This window comes from Trachurus trachurus (genome assembly GCF_905171665.1).
Source record: "Trachurus trachurus genome assembly, chromosome: 8".
NCBI lineage: Eukaryota > Metazoa > Chordata > Actinopteri > Carangiformes > Carangidae > Trachurus > Trachurus trachurus.
Genome location: NC_139905.1, coordinates 22509425 through 22530409, shown reverse-complemented (window position 1 = coordinate 22530409; position 20985 = coordinate 22509425). Strand labels below are relative to the sequence as shown.

Sequence of the window (20985 nt, the reverse complement as noted above, 5' to 3'; positions counted from 1 at the left end):
CTTCTTTAGTAGGCCATTTTACTGCCTGAGCAAATAAACACAGATCTGAGGCCTGGAGACTCTCACTTAGGCGACAAGAACACAACTGTTGAGTTTGGGTGTAGCTCAGAAAAGCAAACAGCTCGTCCCCACAGATTGTTAAGGTCAGAGTGTTTCATAAGTAAGACAAACAGCTACTGGGGGGTGGGGGTTTATGAGTGTCATGTGGATCAAGTTTCTCCTTTATACATGTGGCAGCATGAACACTGTCACTGAAAAGCAGTGAAGAGTGACACATCAGTGACACAAACACTTTAATTATTACCACTTTAATTATGTAATAACTCACATTTTTATGTTTGTTGTTATATGTTTGTGACTATTATACATTATTGAACACAATTATCATTTGTAAAATAAAGCCACCTGCTTATACCTCTGCAGCATTAACACTGGTTAAAGTAATTATATGATTCTATAAAGATGGTATTACATAATCCATGAATGCATTGCATTTTTCATTACATCTCTGCCTCGGACATATCATCCTATTTTTATAAGACATTACACTGGCTGCCAGAGGTTACATTACCATTTTCTGGAAGTCATTTTCCAAAGTACATTTGTAATGCAATTAATATTTAGCAATCATCTTAATTCACATGAAGACTTTGTAGGAATAAATGGTAGACCCAATACAAGAGCAATACAAAATATAAAACATAGAAAAGATCATTACAGCAGTTTCCATACTGTGCATGGCATAAAGCATCTGTCCCTGAGCGACACATCAACAAGTTCTTTGTGCTGAACCCTAACGTCTACTGTTCATGTCAGAGACTCTCATCACTTACTGGCCAATTTGTAATATTCACATGTCATCCCTTCAGCTGGTCGTACTCAGAGGAGGATTGATAATCCAAGAGTAGGTAAGATCAATACACATAGTAGTTAAGGTTACATTACATCTATATGACAAGTAATCAATGTCACTATTTTACAAATCAGAGAACCCGTTATATGAGAAGCCATTTTCTGTAGACGTTGGCTGTTGGTTTAAAGAACAAACTGATCTGAAATACCTAAAACTATATAACTCAAAAGTATTCAATGTATTCAATCTTATTTATCTCAAGTGCAGGTGTACTCTGAGGTGAACAGAAATATGGCAAAAGGTGAAAGTATTTATTAACAAAACAACCTTCATTTCAGGTGCACTTACTTAGCTTTTGACCGTACACGCAGCCAAAGTTCAAGAATGAACAGTTGAGCCTGGTGAAAGCTGTCGTCAACGATACAGACGTGGGGCCGATTTGTCATTAGTGGATGTGGGCTTCAGCTTAACCGTCGCAAATGGGTTCGTACCCCTTCAGAGGACAGAGAGGAGACGAGAGAGGGACAGAGTAGAGGAAACCAATATCAGAAAATGCTCTGGCCCACAGTGATCGAGCCCAACAGCAGAGGTGATAAGAAATGAGCACTGCGTTTCAAACTACACAAGTATCATCTGGCAAACTGTTCATCTGTAGAGAAAGTGGAGTCATGGTTCCCAAATGGCCATAACTGAGATGGTTTCAGTTCTAAAATGCACTTCAAACTCTAATGGAAAGAAACCAATTCTGTGCCATTTAGATCACTGCCCTCATCTGTTGTTCTCTGATTTAATGGGTTATTGATATACTTCAAAAAAATATATAATTAGTTTCTGTGGTAGAGAACATGAGTGGCCTCATTTTCACATCTTCTAATAATGCTTTAAAAGCAGAGCTGCGGTTACATTATTCCTACCTTGGGAAGAGCAGTGGTGGTGAATCATGTGGTTGTGATTTCTGTAGAAGAAGGAGAGAAAGGTGCAGATGAGTGAAGGCCGCTCCGATCCACTAAATGTGGACTCATGCACTAATGGAGACTCAACAAGCTCCAGCTCTTGACCCCTCACCACTTTACTTTCAGTCAGTTCTCCCACAGCTTGATCAGTGATGTGCTGAGCAAAGCTGCTACACACACACACACACAGTACCCCACTGCACATCACAGTGTTCAGTTAACACAGGCTGCAAAATCACTATTTTCTCAATAGAAATGAACAATGGAGAAACGGCAATCACACAGAGGCATCAGAAAAATACATCTATATAACCATGGAAAAAGTGTTGTACAAAATAGTGTGAACATTCTACAGCACCACAGCATCTCGTCAGATGTCTAGTTTTGTTGGATTAAAAATCCAGATAATGTAAATATTACATTTATTTAATTGATCATTACAACTCTATTATTGCAGTTTTAAGTTTTTACAGTTTTTACATTTATATGCTTGAGAGCAGGTTTCATTACAAACTAGAGATGGGCAAACTGAAAACATGACACAAGTGCAGCGAAATATATTATATATCAATGTTAACACTTCCTGTCAAAATCTCTTTGCATGTTCCTCACAGAAACAGAACCTCTGTTCAAAGCTCTGTGTGGTTTAATTGCACCAAAGAGAGAAGGTTTGTCACACAGCAGCAGCAGCATCCTGAAGTCACCACAAAACACAGCATTCAAAGAAAACCGTGCACACGCACACGCATGCACATGACCTCCATGCTCATCCACCATCAGCAGCTGGAGCTTCCTCCTTGCATCCACCAGAAAGATGGATGTGGTGTCATAGAGAGCAGCAGCTCTCCACAGTGCCCCTGGTGGACAAATGGGCAAATACCAGCAAACAGTAAATACACCGTTCCTCAGCAGATCTCTACAACGTTTCTCCATCTTCACCGCACAAAACACAAAGTAAATCTGCAACCTCACCCCCACAGTAACCTAATGATCATGAAGCAACTGATGGATAAAATAGGACAGTTAGATGTAACAAATAATGCTTAATCCGTCATTAGGAATGTGATATTAGTCAAACAGTTTAAAATGTGTTTATTAACAGCTTATTTAACGCTCACTACTTGATACTTATGAATTAAATACTGTACCTTGTTAATGATTTATTATCATGTATACCTGTAGTCTGTCTTTATATATTAAAGAAACTTATAAGCGTTTAAATCAAATATTATAATCAGATAGAGTGTAAGAACACCAGCCAAAGATTTTTCACAAGCTGCTGAATTCTTATAAAAATCTTTTCACTAATCTGTGAAGCTCCAGTATCTTAATATCAACCTCATAACAATGTAAAATGCCTTTGAAGAGACTGCAGAAGACCTGTAGAAACAATGTGACAGAGATTAGAGTCACGTCTGAGTCTCTGTGTGAAGAGAGGACGTCCAAGAAAGTTTGACACTGTTTTGATAGAGCGGGAGAGAATTGATTGATATAAGGAACGATGATCAACGATCAGACTGACTGATTGTTGTACCTTGTTTTCCGAGTTGGAATGAGCCTGGATCTCAGAGTGTTTATTTGAGGGCAGAGCTGATGATGATGATGATGATGATGATGGTGGTGGAGGTGGAGGAGGAGGGGGCCCGGCTCCACTCTGACTCCTGCTGTCAACTAGGCTGTACAGGCTGTTAGAGCTGCTGTTGCTTCGGAGGGAGGCATCACTGAAACTACACACAGATTCATTTTGTTTTTATTCTTTTTTTTCTTCATTTGACACCTAAGCTCTCTTTCTTCCTGAACTTAATGCTCAACAGATATATAATAAAAATAAGAATTAGTGCATGTTTTTCTTTCTTTTTCACTGTCTCTTCCTTTCACTTTTAGACATTCAGTTGTGTCCACAGTGACAGTGAGCAAAGTTTGAGTTGAAAATCACTTACTGGTTTTCCTCAAAGCAATGGGTCACCTAAATTTCTTAAATAGTTCACGTTATTATTCAAGGCCCGAGTCTCATGTTGACCCTCTTTAAAACAATAGGGACAGCCTGGAGCAGCTGCAAAATACACTCTGTGTTCACTCTGACGGGAAAATACTGAGCCGCTAGTTAAGTCTTCAGTTTATCTTTCCATTCTTTCTTAATGGATGTACATAAAACTGAATGGATGCATGAAATTAGTTATATAATCCTGCAGATGACGAGTATACCTAACTTGCATTCTAATGGAAACATGTGAGTTACTGAGATACAATCACATATTTCTATAATGGACTACTGAAATACAGTCCCACTTGTTGAATTGGTTTTACTGGATGTTACCTTGATCTGTTTGACTTTAGAGTATCATCCAGCAGTTCCACATATGTAGCTGGAAACCACCCCTGACTGGAGACGACAGAGGCACAGATGAGAAGATGAAGTTAGTGGATTAGTTGTGAGCCTAAAAGATCAAAACTAGGGCTATCAAACGATTAAAAAATCGATTCATCGCAATACTATTCTGTTATTAATAATACTAATGTTATTTGTACTTTGGTGGGGAGATAAAAGAAATATATGTGTGGTGTTAGAAATAAAGAAATGACAAACTAGTCTGAGAAATATCTTTCTCTTACTTTATAAATACAGGTAAGTAATGAAAAAGCTTCTTCAGTGAGCATTTTGTCATAGCTGAATACTACTGTAGCTGAACACTTAAGTGTGAACCATGCTTTTGGAAGAACATTTGATGTGAACACATCTCTTCACAGGATGCGGGTGGGATGACGCCACATTCAAGACAACTCCTGGACAAACCCTGTCCCATACTGAGTCAAAACAGGACAAAACAGTGTTATTTAATCCTCAATACGGGACGATTCAGTATTTCAAGGGTTTCTTTTTTCTCTTTTAATTTCTTTAAAGACATGACATTATTATTACAGTGCAGGAGAGGAATAAAAACGATGCATTTGATGTTATTACTTAAGCGATCAAGATGGACGGCTAGACGCCACCCAAATTCACACAATTAAGAGGCCGTCACGCTGACGTCTCTCACCGTGAGCTGCCGTCAGCCCGGCCGTACAGCCAGCCGTTCCTGGGCTGCTGGACCAGCTGAGTGATCGTCTCTCCCTTGGAGAATGGAAGCAAGGTGGGGCTGGAGGCAGCAGGTTGGTGGGCAACCAGGGCCCTCAAAGATCTGCCTCCACTGCCACCTCCTGCTGAGTCAGCTGAAAAGCGATAAAGACTTCCCTGGGGAGACGGGGCTGGAGAGATGGGAAATGAAACTTAAAGTGAATGTGGTGAGAAGAGTTACAGCACAAGTTCCTGCAGCTGATAAACTCACTTCAACTCAATTAAAGGGACAACGAGGAGTTTTGGAAAAGCGAAGCGTTTTCACACTATGAGCCTCCGCGCGCACCGTAAAATTCTTTTGACCGGCGCAAGACGGACTCATGTTTTCATTCATCAAGAATTAAAGTCAGAGGTTCAAAGAGGTTCACATACCGTCGTAGTTCCGACCATAAACGGCGATTCAGCTGCGTTATTCCCATGACTCGTTGCGAAACTGAAAGTAAAAAACGCTGGTCGGCTCGACCAGCATCTCCGCCACCATTAATAATAACAAAATAACGATAGAGACAGAACGATATATTTATCGAAAATGGGCCCATTAACAAGTGTGGGTAGCGGAGATTCATCCACATTAACGTGAGACTTTTTTATAACCGAATAGAAACTCCTCGTTGTCCCTTTAAATAACTGAGACAGATCTCTGGTGAAATGATTAATTAAAATCTAAAACTGGACAGGACATATTTCTTTATTCATTGTGGTTATGTTTATGACTCAGAGGGTTAGCAGACATATGAATATCTTACTCGCATGATTATTTTTGCTTGGATGGCAAAGGATGCAGTTCACTGAGTTGTACCAAACAAGGTGGCATTGGTGATTAGCTGGGTCACTGTCACTGTGGTGCCACAGACAACAAGCCTGCTGCTGCATGCAATGTTTCAGCTGAATGCGGGCAGTATTTATTATCCTGTAGATTGTTTATTTTCTGTTTTCGTTACATAGTTACTGTATCTATTTTTACTCCAGATAAGCAAGTCTAATAATTAGACAGACTTTCAGCAGAGGGAAGTAGGAACGAGGCGGAGGGAAAGTACATAATGTGAAGAATACGAAGAGGGAGAGGAAGATGGACGAGAGCGAGAGAGGGAGGGAGAGCGAAAGAGAGATAAAAGGCTTAAAAAGAGATAAAGCAGCTGGAGGAGTGAAGGCTAAATTACTGATATATGGACAGAGGTAGTGTGGCCTGCAAATGATTTACAGGCTAAAATGAAAAAAATAGAGAAGGATGAAGGTCCTAAATGTGAGAAATTGTGAAGAGGAAATCACAGTATCTTTATAATATTGCTCTTAGGTGTTTTTGAGACAGTTTCTTGTATCAGTAAAGTGATATGCTCATAAAACCTGTTCAAATCAACCACTCACCCCTTGATGGTACTTTCCCAAGAGACATGTCCTCTCTGATCTGTCTGAACTCCTCCCTCTTTGACCCCATCTATAAAACCAACAATCAACAAAACAGGTCTAGTCGGTGATAAGCGTGGTTGTAATTTTAATGTTCAGGAAATACAGCTGTCAGAGATAGTGTTATCAGAATAACATTGTGTGAAACGCCAGCTGTAATGTCTCTGCATAACTGAAAAAATCGCTCAGTGTGACTTGACTGGATTCGTCAATTTGAGAGATACATATCTTTGTTGACAAGTGTTAAATAAAATGAACACGATTCCTCTGATGCCTGTGAGGTACAGTACATGTGAGGCTACACTGTAAAAATGTGAAGGCATCTACACTTTTTCTGCACGGTTCTTTGAGTTGATCTTATCTAAGTAACACGTGTTTTTACATTTTGAAATTCTAAATTAATAAAGTCAAAATTAAAGTGACTCGGAATCTGCCGGCTCTTGAGCTTTTTGTTTCTTAATTTCATTAATTGCACTTTTTATTTCTAATTTTACTATTAATTTCATCATGCTTTGATCCTCAGGTAAATTCAGCTCACAACTTCTGAAAGTAATCAATAACACTGTGTTCATTGGGATTTTGCTGACCAATCATGTGACAGGAAATATGGTCACAGTACGGACACATGTGGATGTCAGTACTGTGTCAACCATGTGGATATAAAATGTCATATCTCATTTTATCAATATAGACATTAAAGTTGAATTGTGTTACAATTCTTGCGTTTTGGCCAAAAAATGTTACAAGTCACAGTGACCTTAACCTTTGACCTTAGGTCGCCAAATTCTAAGCAGTTCGTCTTCATCAGTTCATCAAGTGGACATTTGTGCCACATTTGAGAAAGGTGGTTCAAAACGTTACTGAGATATTGCATTCACAGACAGGACTATGTTTTGTGATTTGTAATTGTCCAAAGCTCAAGGTGTGACTAAGATATTGGGGTATTGGGGTGGACAGATGTACATTCAGATTGACAGACAACTCAAAAACCTGATGCCTCAGACCCTGGCTGTCACTGGTGTCAGTTTTACTTATGAGACTTTACAGTGTTCAACATAAACAAATGTGGTTTCCATTTTATCAACAACTAAAGAGCACAGATTTTTTTCATGTGTATAAATGATTAACAGCTAAAAAAATACAAGCTGCATTTTTTTTTACAGTGCACCACTAGCAGGTCATTAGCTTAGCCTGGCAATGATATACAGTAATGTGTAGAATTGTATATGTTATTGTATAATGAATAATATATGTCATGTGTGATTGTAGCAGCACAACTCAGATATCTGCCTGAACTGGCTCACAGGCTTCACACTGCCATAGATGAGGGTAAATCCCACATCCAACCAAAACAAACACAGGATCCATGTTAATCCTCTGATTGTTATTACAGCAGGACGTGGGATCTGCTGGGTTCGTCACCTTCCAACGAGGAACAGACTGAGACTGACAGGGTTTATCTCAGGGGCGTCTTTGTTGTTTACTTGAATAGTAATTGCAGCGTTTCATACAACGAACCGTGTTGGTTTTTGTTTGTATATTATCCTTTATGTTCCACCCACTGCTCTGAGACTGAGGTTTGTCTGAATTCAGACGTAACCACACCTCAGCAGGTGTATTTTCAGATGAGGCAACCAAAGTTATCTGAACAAAAGAAATCATCACGGCTTTATCAAAATCCCATATTCTCTTCACTAGAATCTGTGTCTCTCCACCTCAGCTACAGGTTTAATCCTCAGAAAGCTTCACTGTCACTGATCTGTGCCTCATGATAAAATGAGATCCATGCTGGCAGTTTCATATTCTACACTGCTCCACCAGAGGGCACCATGGTAACAAAAATATCATTGCAGTAATTCACAGTCACCCTTTATGTTTCCACTTTCCAATGTGTATAATAGAGACATTACACAAAATAGACACAGTTTTACATCATTGTATCTGGCTCACATTCTGTTTTCACCAAACAGCAACAGCATTACATCTCACACTGGTAGGACACTCCTCAGGTAGTGAATAATTCAACAGTTGATTTCTATAAACTCCCAAGCACCAAACTCACAGTGTTGTCCAGAGAGGAGGGAGGTCTGGCCTCATGTTGTCTGGTAATATTCACCTCATCTGTCCAGGTATCAGCTCTCTGCTGCAGAGAACCGCCATTCTGCAGCACAACACACACAAACACAAACCGATGTGTAAAAACTTATATAATTGGTACTGTAAGTGACTGTTAGTTGCTCATGTTAACAATAATATTATAAATTTAGCAAAAAATAACTGAACTGTTTATACAAACGTATGTTCAGTGTTGCAGCATAAAGATGAGATGTACTGTAAATCACATCACAAATGATTCAAGCCGCCTGCTTCTTTTATTGTGAACATTGTTGCGATTTCAAGCTGACTCAGTTGTGAGCTACTACATCACAAATCTGATCTGGTCAGACAGGATGCAGCAGCACAATTAAACCTCTAAGAGGATTTAGTAATACAGGCCAATTCAGCAAATATTAAAAGGAAAAAGAAAGATCAGAGAAAAAAATATTAATAATGATAATAATAATCATTATCATTGGTGTGACTTCTCAAAAAAGAAAAAAAAACACACTAAAAGTTATTTAAAAATGTATATAGTCTAATTTCGACTTACAGTAATATGTCACAATCTTGACATACTGTAGCAAATCAGAAGTTGTTCTAAATGTTTCTATCAGGCACAGGAAGAAAACTCACACAAACTCCACATAGAAAGGCCCCAGGTCTGGGATCTGGGCCAAAAACCCTTGCTGTGAGGTGACAGTGCTAACTGCTGCACTACTCAAGTGTGAAATCTAGACTTTTTTGTCAGCACCATGCACTGGCACGGTCCTGAAGGTTTTAACTTTGATCACATGTAAGATGAAATGTTTTTGGCGCAAGGCCATATTTGCTTCATGGGTTTCTATTTGCCAGCTACAGTGTGAGTACAGAGGTTGAAACAAACACACACTTCACTGGAAGTGTTAGGTCAACTGCTGAATCACTGGCACAGTTTCAAAGGGCTTCAAGACGGCCTCATTGTGGAAAAAAAAAAAGCAGCCAGGTTTCAAAGTCCCCATGAGTGAAGAAACAGGTCACGGAGCAGTCATAAATATATATTTCTCTGTGGGCTTTGTTAGCTTGACTGCAGCGCTGCCCAGAAATTGCCCATCACAGTAAAATGTTTAATTGGGCAGTGAATTATTTCGAATCTTCCTCTGACATTCATTATAAAGCATTGCATGATAAAACTGACCCGTTCTGCACCTGCAGTCAATAAGCCAACACGAGCCATAAAATATTGAATTCACAAATGCTATTCAAAGCAAGCTGTATACCTTATTCATGAGGCGGGAGATGGACTGAACCAGCCCACAGTGTTTCTCAGCCAGGAAACGATATCTCCTCTCCTCCTCCTCCAGAGCCTCTCCATGGCTCTCCCTGAGGAACTGCACATACTCGCTGCTGTCCTGAGGAAACATCATTGACAACACACGTGTGTATATATGTCCACTATATACAGTACATGTCCCCTGTACACTGATATATCTAAAAAGGTGCTTTTTTCACTCCATGGTGCAGAGGCATAACATGAAACACACACAGACCTGGTTTCCTCCTCTCCTCCCATATCTGTCCGGAGCTGCAGCGTGGTTGTGCACGGTCATCTCGTAGTGACTCCTGCTGCTCTGTATGACAGAAAAGTCATGTCACGTCTGTGTCTACCATATTAGGTCAAGATGTCTGTGAGTTAAGTGTGCTGTATTGCTGTATTAATTAATTTGATAACTCTCTCCAGGGCCACACAATCTATTCATAGGTCCATAACTATTCCCACGATGCCCTGCAGTTACTATTTTAATTTTCATCCCTGGACATCATTATGAGATAATAAGTGCTGGTCATTGTGATGGAGCCCGTTTTGTCCTTGGACGTCACTCACTGATAAGAATTCTTTGTCCAGTCGAATGTTGCTGTCCATCTGCTGAAGAACCTCCGAACTGAACCAGCGGAACTGGGACGGCAAACACACAAAAATGACACACACAATGAACAACAAAGAGTGAGAGCGCACTCAAAAGCACATAAGTGTGGATGTCACTCACTACTCCATCCAGCTCCAAGGTGAGTCTTCTTTGGCTCTCCGAGATCTGAATCAGGACATCTCCTTTTAGAAGAGAGTGTTACATAAAGATTACACATTAAACACTACAGTATAATGCCATAAAATCACATTTTGCGATATAATTAGCTATCTATTGTTTTCTGTGTGTTCTTGCTAATACATGATAGAAAATATGTGGCTTTATTTGGGACACAAACACAGTCACATTTACACACATCCAAGCAGACAAACATTAAAACATCTGCTTCTGTTGTGTTTATTTGCCCCAAACAGCCAATATACAGACTTGAGCTTAAACTGGATAGCAACAGACACAGACTGTGGCTCTGTGTGTGTGTATGTGTGTGTGTGTTCACCACAAACTCTCTGCTCTCATTACCCACAGCCTTGTTTTTCCTTTCATCTCTATGTGCACTTATGAAGCTGACTCACAAAAGCCAAAAGCTCCAGGATAAGCACAGATTTTTTAAAACTTCTTCACTTCTACTGACGCAGCAGCACTGCCTCTAAAAGTCGCTTCACGTTCTGTCTGAGCACACAGTTACACTCGACACTTTCCAACATAAATGTTCTGTCCACTGCACAATAAAAAAAGACTTCAAGCTCTGTTCAGAGACGTAACTGCTGCAGGATGGTTGAGTGTGTTCACATGTCGTATTCTGGTCTGCTTTGTATTCGTTTTGTTTGTTTTTCTTTACTGTATGATTTTCAAACCAGCAGACATTTAAAATAGCTAACACAACAAGATAACATCTTCTTTCTGAAACATACTGTCAACTGTACTCTTTCCCTGACTTTCCCAACCTGTTGGAATAAAGACAAAAATGCCCCGAAAAAAAAAAAAAAAAAAAAAAAACTTCTCATTTGACCTGGAGAAACTTTTTTTTTTTGCCTCTGTGCCTCTCTGAGTCAGCCTACTTTCCCCTCTTATTCATCTTCTTATTCTTTTTTAAAGCTTCAATACATTTTCAATAGTTTCTTGAGTCACTGCATCAATTTAAACAATTCCACATTATCAAATGGTGACCGTCACATTGATGATTAAAGTACTTTTAATATACTTTGAAAGTACAAATGATACAAGATGGTTTTATACTTTGCTAATGGTAACACTCCTGAGTCATGTGTGTTCACTATTCTACCAACCAGTCTCCCAGAGTCAGTTTACCACCAATGACTACAGCCCTGTCCACATACTTCTGTCAACTTTTACTTAGGAGGGGGGGGGTTGGTTCCAATAAGGGATATTGTTTAATAATGTACAGTAACAGGCTAACACAGTAATTGCATTTTTACAAGATAACTCAAACGATAGTCAATGGATGAGTGTGAGGTTGTAAAAGCTCTTGAGGATGGAGTCTATGTACTATCAGTATGTTAACACCAAGAAACCAAACATGAGGATGACTGAAGGAGCAGAGAGTGGGAGTACATGAAAGGGCTGTTCGGTATCTTCAAAGTAAAGTTACTTATTAGCTTGACCAAGTTATTACACACGCGCACACGCATCTTGCATCTTGCATCTTGCATCTTGCATTGTAAATGCTCACATCAAACTGTAAAGTGTGACACAGCAGTATTTGCACTGAAGGAGAAGAGACTCTGAATCCATTAGTGAATCTGTCCGCTGATGGAAACGCCTCCGCTGGCTGCAGAGTGACTAGTTACAATGGTTTATTTACATGTTATGACATTTACTCCATTATAACTGTGCATTTGCTGCAGATAATTAGTTTTCTCCCGCTGATGCGTAAAATCACTAGTGTGCTGAGACATCACACGCCAAAGAGAAAAGAACTACTGCTGAGGCGGATGAAAGCATGACATCCATCACATCCCATGTAAACAATAACCCTGAAATCTCACAGTGAGAGCGGACTAATGATCGGGTTTGGACAAATATCTTCAACTCCAGCTGCTAAACCTGACATGATGACATCGTTTTAGAGAGGCTGGGTTAAATGAGTGGAGCAACAGCCTGCTGCCTGTCATCGTTTATTATTCATGCTCTCTGCTGGTATCTGATACACACTGCCAACATGGGCTTCAAATCGCATGAAAACACCCTCAAACATACACTGTGTTGCAGTTTAAATTTGACGCATTTAGCTCTTATAAATAGAAATCTAATTAGAGAACCCTGCCATGTTCTTGAACTCGACTTGACCCGAGTCAAATACAAATATTGGTTCAGTTGAAGTAGCAGGTCAAAGTCTTTTAGTCTTTATAGTCTCTAATTGTTGCGTATACTGTTTAATACCTTCATTCAGTAACTTCTCATGTTGGGCTCCACACACTTACACATCAAAGAGCATATTATTAACATGCACACTTACATTTAAGTAATTGTAGGAGTAAGGAAGTGCCACCTGAGGGTAAACTTTGGTCTTCATGATACAAAAGAGCACTGTTTAATTAGTTTAATAGATGGCTATAAAAACAAAAGGCTCACATCCTGGATGGTGGCAACAGAAATGAAGTATTTGTTAATCATTGTATTACAGCGGTGTGTCAAAGAGTGCACGTCACACATACCAATGGCACGAGAGGACACGGTCTGGAAAGCCGTCTCCCCGATCTTTGAAAGTGCACTGAAGTATGCCTCGCTTGTTGCAGCAAGAGCTGAAACACACACATACACACAAAGTAAGTGATTTTGAAATGCAATTGGCTCAATTTACTTGCCCAGGCGTTGAACTACAAGCAGGTAACAGTCATCTTTTTCTAGTTACTTAAATATGTTCACCTAAATAAACAGCAGCAGCATAACATCCCAGAGAACTCATACTGACCTTTTTATGTTGCATATACAAAGAAAACAGCTTAAAGCAGAAGTGAGTGATCCGGTCGTTTTCGCTAATGCTGCGTTCCAGGCAGGCTTTTGAAATCGTAAATTACAGCTTCAAGTCACAACTTACGACTTTGTAGCGTTCCAGGCAACCCACTCGTGTTTTTCCGACCTGTTTTACCTGTGAAAGTCACTATAACGGCCACTCGTAACTTCCGACCCGTGAACTCCTACCAGATCAAACTGATACAACTTCACAGGACGGAAAAACGCGAGTCTACGAGTTTCATTGAACGCACCATAACAGTCCTCGTCCCTACGTCGCCACATTCACGGCGTCCCTTGGCTGTGCACACACAGCCCTGCATGCCGTTCTCTCTCCTCATTGGATAAAAACTGTAGGATACGATAAATGTTTTCTCCTCGGCTCAGAGCAGAGCAGAGGGACTGACAGACCCGTGTTTCGGTCCAAACACTCTATGTAAGTGATTGCTGTCAGAAGATATAACTATTTAAGACTTATATTAACACAAATATATCACTTACTTCTGCTTTAATTAAATATAATTTTACTAAAAAACACAGGTAAAGCCAAACCAAACTATGGCTAAGATCATTCAAATAATAATATTTGTGACAAATGGATGTAATATATTGTTTTCAAGGTAATTATTAACAACTGGTGGATGGAGAGTTAAGGGTGGACTTCCTTATGTTGAACAGTGAATCACCAATTGACCTCCGTTAAATCTGGCCTTGCCTCAGTAACCTGAACGCAACATTAGATCCCTCAGTGGAGGTTTCCTGGATGAGTCGAGTCTGACGGGCGACAAATCAAAATCACTTCTAACCAATCAAGCACACACTCCCCGAGGCTGTGAGGCTGATGGATTCCAATCATAAAAACCGTAGCGATAGCGCTTTAATATCAGTAGATACGATGCAAATGAACGGCATTAACTGTCTATGTGAAAATTATATCATGGCTTTGCTCTGAACCCACGGAGGGAGCTCACAGTCTCTGTGCAGGTGGCAACGACACACACCATATTCTGTGTTTTATGTCTGCAGGGATCATTTCACGCCGCCGTGGCAACATGATGACTCAGCCATAGATGGTATAGCAATAGCACTCCAAACAAAATTCTCTGATATTATATCGTACGTAAGAGCATGTGAAACTGCAGCTGTAGCTGAGTCTAATTTGCATTTCAGCATTTTACAGGTCTTTCACGTTTAATGCATTGCACAGAGATTAAAGGTGATTATGGTGTGGATAATTACGACATAAAATACAGATGCCGCGACTTCACATTCAGGTCCAAATTAAAGGTTTAATCATGGCCCTGGAATGACCTCTTCCTTACAGGACTTCAAGGAGGCATAGCTACTGTAGACTTATGAATAAAAATACATTTAAAGCCGTTGATTAAGACTTCTTTCCATTTCCTAAATCCCTGCCTCTGCACAGGAAAATCAAATGCAGTTGTAGTTGCCTGGTGTGTTGACAGTGTAGTCATAACAGCTTCTTCAGGGCCTGGTTACAGGCTCATAACCAGGGCTATAACTGCATCAAGATATTCCCAAAGCACATGGACTTTGGAACTGGGTCTAGTAAAAGAGATACCCAACACCCATCCCATATTCTGTGTAATGGCATTACCATCTGTTTAGTTTACAGTACTTATAAAGATAAGTGTGTGAATGTCACACACTAATAACCCTGAAGGTGGGGTTCCCTCTTTCTTTCTGTATTTCTTACCCCTAAAAGCTTGGACATAGCTGCTTCCCAGTGAAACCAGCTTCTGGAGGCTTGGACTGAAGTCATCCAACAAATTCTGTTTGGGAAACACACACACACAATTTTGTAAGTCAGAAATGCAAAGAAACACAAAATCAATACGATTCACCAAGAAGCACATTCTGTAAAGAAAAGAACTCCTTGAATTTGAAAGTTGCTTTGCAAATAAATAAATAAATGAAAGAAGAAAGTTTAACTGAGCTTTACTCTTCAGTAACTAAGAAAAGTTTCCATGTTCTCTAGACTGTTCCCCGTTTTTTTCTGTTTTCTTGACAAGAAAACACAGCCCAGGAGAAACCAGTGTTGGAAGAACTTGTAAAACTACTCTGCGGTTCTTTATTTCACCCATCTACCTCACTGCTGAGTTGTTGTCTAATTAGAGCCATTGGTTCACACAAACACACACACACACATCTGTTACAGTATCTGTTACTTACCGAGTAAATCCCCAGGGTGGAGCGGTATAGCTGATTACTATCAATCCTTGACATGTTTCTACCCAGAGCAGCACAACAGTCAATGACGCGTTTTAGAGGGTCTGCAGGTCTTGAACCATCCAGAGAAAACACCTCAGCCTCAGAGAGGAAAGAAAGGGAGCTAATCGTATCGGACTAGACGTGGAGTTGACGAACGGAGGCAGCTCAGTGTGGTGGTAATCGACACCACTGTGGCCTGAGAAAGACTGGAGTAAATAATTAAACATGGCTCAACCATAAAACACACTGACATATGCTGTAAACCCTGCCTGTCTGGGCATGTGTGCCTGAGTGCGTGTGTGTTTCCAATAGTGTATGTTTTATTCAAGCCCACAACAAGATCTGTTTTACCCTGATGTATATAGATATATAAATATGCACACACATTATATACTGTGCAGTGCATTCAGAGACAATCTCTGCAGGACTCCACCTGTCTGTGCTTTTCACCACAGTGGTCAGACTGAAGCCTCAAGTTCTTGAAGGACTCTCAGACTGTGAGAAACAAGATTTTCTGCTCTAATGAAACCAATATGAACTGTTTGGCCTCCAGTGTCTTAGAACTGGTTCTCTTGCTGGAAAGTTTCTTCCATCTCTCCACTCAAGATCTCATTTTGGTCACCTCTGTTATTAATCCCCCTCTCCCCCCGAATGCACAGTCCTATTGCACTTATGGGAACTTTCTGTGCAGCAAAAATGGTTTTGCAGTCTTCCCAACATCTGTGTCTCAACGGCATCCTCATCTCTGAGCTCTGCAGGCAGCTCCTTCCTCTCCGCTGCCTGGTTTTCAGCTGTGAGACCTTGGCTGTGTCTGAAATAAGTCACTGCTCCCTATATGGTCCAATTTACAGTGAGTTCCCCAAGTCTGTAATGCTGTTCAAATGTATAGTGATGGTTATTACTGACTACAGTATATAGTGGACTCATAGTGTCCCACAATGCACCACGAGGGGTAGTGTATGCCTAATGCTGCCCACTCAGAAAGCAATATAGAGTGTACCAGCATGCATTGCTCTCACCAAAAGTGTTTTTCATGATGCCACTGAGCTCAGTGTGTTTTTCAAAAACACACCTGAGCTAAATTACAAATGGCACGCCACACATCAAAGGTCTGAATACTTTCTGTGTGTCCATGTGATATTTCAAAGTATTATTTTTCACACATTTGCAAAGAGTTCACAGCAATTTTTTTTTTCATTTTGTCATTGAGGCGGTTTGAGTGGAGAAAAACTATTTTTCATTTTAGTACAAGGTTGCAATGTAACATGGGAAAAATAAGATACTTACCCAATGAATAGTACACATTGCTTAACAATAGTAGGTCAATAGGACACCTGCCACTACAGCAGCCGCCTTTACAATCTTTGATTTTTCTTTGTCCGTCATGCTCAGGTTAACATAGTGAATATATTTTCACTATCGGGTGAAGTGTAACACTTCACTTCCTGGGTTTGTGTTGAGAGGTTACACCTGCACTATTAAACAGACACGTGTAGTATAGTAAACTAAATCGTATTAAATTGGAAGCAGACTTAATTAAATAAAACTCATACAGACAGATATGTAAAGTATGGTTTCCCCTAATTCCAGTCTATTTTGTACACACATCATCTGCTGCATGTCTGTCAGAGTTTCTCCTCTGCTGCTGAGGTTTCTCACTTTTTTCTTTCTAAGCAGAAGTTTGGGCAGTTTTTTTAACCTAAGGACAGAGGGTGATGGTTGTACTGACAGTAAAGCCATTTGAGGGAGCTTCATGATTCATTATTATGGGCTATATAAATTAAATTCACATGAATGAATATATAAATGTCACAAAGTGCACTTGTAAAACGGGCAGATTCAGAAAGCCATGATTTACTTAATCCCAATCCTTTAATACGGTAATGTCATTAATATTCCTCATTTTTGATTGGTTAAAGCAACGTTTTTGAAAATATTCTAAAAATCCTTTAATCCTTCTACTTTAATCACTTCAGATGTCAAAATCCTACTTGCACAAACTGTAACGAAACACATTCTAGACAGAAGCTGAACTTCAACAGAAACTCATGAAAAAATTAAGTTAAAGCAGAAGTAAGTGGTCCGGTCGTTTTCGCTAATGCTGCGTTCCAGGCAGGCTTTTGAAATCGTAAATTACAGCTTCAAGTCACAACTTACGACTTTGTAGCGTTCCAGGCAACCCACTCGTGTTTTTCCGACCTGTTTTACCGGTAAAAGTCACTATAACGGCCACTCGTAACTTCCGACCGGTGAACTCGTACCAGATCGAACTGGTACGACTTCACGGTCGGAAAAATACGAGTTTCCTTGAACGCACCATAACAGTCCTCGTCCCTACGTCGCCACATTCACGGCGTCCCTTGGCTGCACACACAGCCCTGCATGCCGTTCTCTCTCCTCATTGGATAAAAACTGTAGGATACGATAAATGTTTTCTCCTCGGCTCAGAGCAGAGCAGAGGGACTGACAGACCCGTGTTTCAGACCAAACACTCTATGTAAGTGATTGCTGTTGGAAGATATAACTATTTAAGACTTATATTAACACAAATATATCACTTACTTCTGCTTTAATGTTGATCATGAAGTTTACATGAGCCTCTAAACCACAGAAAACATTGATTAAATGTAAGTCAATAGAGATAATACTGTTACTTCTTTCACTGATGACAGAAGAAATGAGCAAGCACACAGAGAGACAGGCGCAGAGTTGCTCTGCCATGTTTGTTCAAACCCACAGATGAACGGGGAAAGATTATTGATTTTTTCCCTTACTTTAGTCATCATATTTTGGCTCAAAGCCCAATACCAGACCCTCCTGTTGCCTTACTGAAATACACCCAACTGCACACTGCACTATCTGTGATGGATGTATTATTATCAGGCTGAAGCCTTTTTCTTTTCTCTGACACATCAGTCAGTGAACTCCACATGCACTCCTGGCAGAGAAGAGCAGGTGCCACATGGACAGTGATACTGTATGTTTCTTTTATGTGGTCAGCATGAATGTACTCTATATTTTTATAGAGTATATTTTATTTCTGTATTTTTATATGGCTTCATAGATTACAGGAAGAAAGAAAGAGAGAGAGAGAGAGAGAGAGAGAGAGAGAGAGAGAGAGAGAGAGAGAGAGAGAGAGAGAGAGAGAGAGAGAGAGAGAGAGAGAGGGGTGGGGGTGGGGTAAGAGGGTGAGCATTGTACACTAGATGGCACCATAAACCAAATGGAGACATGACTGGAATTTTAAACAGCTTTGTAGCACACACTTGCCTTGTTTCCTCTTCTTTTTATTTTTAATCTCTTCTTTTTTCCTGATTTGTGTAATTTTAACTTTGGTCCAGGCATTTTTGGGTTAACCTACTTACACCAAAGGCTGAACATCCTGATAACACTCCTTAGCAGGGGTGAAGGAGATATTCAGATCATCTACCTGAGCAAAAAGTAACAGTAGTACGATATCAAAATATAGCATTACAAGTACATACAGGTCTTCACTTGTAAAAGTACAAATGTAAATGAGGCAGTTTTGGATTGCAGTGCAGGGAGCATAACACAGAATTACATAAGTGCTTCATTAGTCTGCAGCACTGTCAACCATCAGTAGCTCTCTGATGGACTGCACATTCTCCTGTCACACTGGACCATAGCCTGTAAACAGCTATAATGTCTACAAAACAATGACAGTGAAAAGCTTTGATGATTGCATAAACAACATTGTCCATTTTCATTCAGCTTCATACAGAAAAAAAGGTTCTCTATGCCTCAGTTCAATACTACACACCAGTTTAGGTCCCTGCAAAGAGCTAGCGTGTGTATGTGTGTGTGTGTTTGAGGAAACCCTTTTCCACTTTCAAGTTCTGTGACCAAATCCCTGGCACAGATTATCCTGTGGAAAATCTGCACTAGCAAAATGATGAAAAATTTTTTCCACCAAAGGGAAACTTGAAAAGCTCAAACGTCACCGCAGTCGACAAGATAAAAGGTCAGAGGTGACTCGGAGTGATAAATCGACTGGCTTGGCGTTAGAGTATCCAGCAGAGGCTTTTATAGACATAATAGAGCAGCAGTATATTTTGATCATTAACTGGGCAGCAGAGTCCTGAATGCACTGGCCTTTTTTATGCACTTGTATCAAAGGTCTATGGACTGAAAAAGAACCATGCTGCAGTCATTTAATTCCTATAAGCAGAAGAAAACATACACTCTTTCATGTACTGTACACAGTGTTGGTGTTACACCATTATAAAACACTGAGATCTTTTTTTCAAATAACATGCATCACTACAACCAGCATTAGGACCATAAATGTGGCAAGTTGAGGAGAAATAACCACAATCATCTCACACTATTGCTGCAAAGCTATTTACAGCCAAAAACACCACTAGTGACATGCAGTGAAGAAGCTGAACACACACATGGAGCTCAGGCATCACTGTAACTTATACATGAGGAGGTTGTTTAGCGTCTATACTTTCCCCAGGATGTTGTCCCTGTCTCTTCAGGAGTACTCAGCCCATACTTACTTTACTATTCAGTGGTGTTCCAGTGAACACTGAGAGCTTGAGCTATTTTCTGCTGCAGACCTGTTGGCTGTCTCACGCCTGCTCCCTCACCCATCTTGATTTAGAGCTTTCAGCAACTGCGACTTAAAGAAGTCTTAGTTTAAATCCCCCATGTTGCTCGTGTGAGAACGATGCTGGTCGCACACTATTAAACACATGCGATACCTCCCTCACACACTGAAGACCAGGGCCGTTGTATAGGGGAGAAAGGTGATGATAATACTAGGGGCCCAGCTCCAGTAGGGCCCACAAAAAACCCCAGTAGTCTAATCTTTGTATGACTGATTTATTCTGCATAAGACCCTGACTAATACTCATAGTAATGCTGCATTAGCATCAAAACAAAGTAGGCTAAATAAAAAATGATAATACATACGTAGTCTAAGAAAAAAAAAAGTGGAAAAGTCAGGGGGGAGGGGCCCACTTTAGTATTCTTTAAGGGGGCCCAGAATTCCTAGCAACGGCCCTGCTGAAGACATTTGTCACATCTTTGTTTGTATGTGGCCTTGTAGTGGGTGCCCGCTGTAGTTGTGGGGGTCCAATTTGTTGGAGGGTTCAGGGTTAAGACTTGGTTTTATAAGGTTGCATATTCGGTTTTAATAGTGATTGGTATTAAGGTGCATCATGATGAGTTTCTATAAGAATCGTAAGGCAAGGGTGTACACATGTGTGTGTCATTTCGTCGCACTAGGTCTCTCTTGTGCACACTGATGAATTAATTTTTCGTATAACAATAATAAACTATTTATATAGCACTGTTATTGTCAATGTTACAAAGTGCTTTTCAATGAGAAATAAAACCCGCTTGAGTGCTGAGGAAGTAAAAACATTCAAATAAATTAGATCAAATAAACAGGAGGAAAACATTTCCAAAAGCTAGTTTTAATTA

At 40.1% G+C, this 20985-nt stretch overlaps 1 protein-coding gene across 1 annotated transcript; it reads right to left on the bottom strand.

Moving 5' to 3' along the window:
* Positions 1–1267: 1267 nt before the first annotated feature.
* baiap2l2a (BAR/IMD domain containing adaptor protein 2 like 2a) lies at positions 1268–15549 on the bottom strand (the record flags this gene model as incomplete). Its single annotated transcript, XM_083977716.1, has 14 exons — positions 1268–1346; positions 1768–1808; positions 3341–3533; positions 4124–4189; positions 4845–5052; positions 6287–6356; positions 8388–8486; positions 9682–9813; positions 9952–10032; positions 10287–10358; positions 10450–10511; positions 13005–13091; positions 15020–15095; positions 15496–15549. The coding sequence occupies 14 exons, from the start codon at positions 15547–15549 to the stop codon at positions 1268–1270; spliced, it is 1320 nt and encodes a 439-aa protein (XP_083833842.1).
* Positions 15550–20985: the final 5436 nt, after the last annotated feature.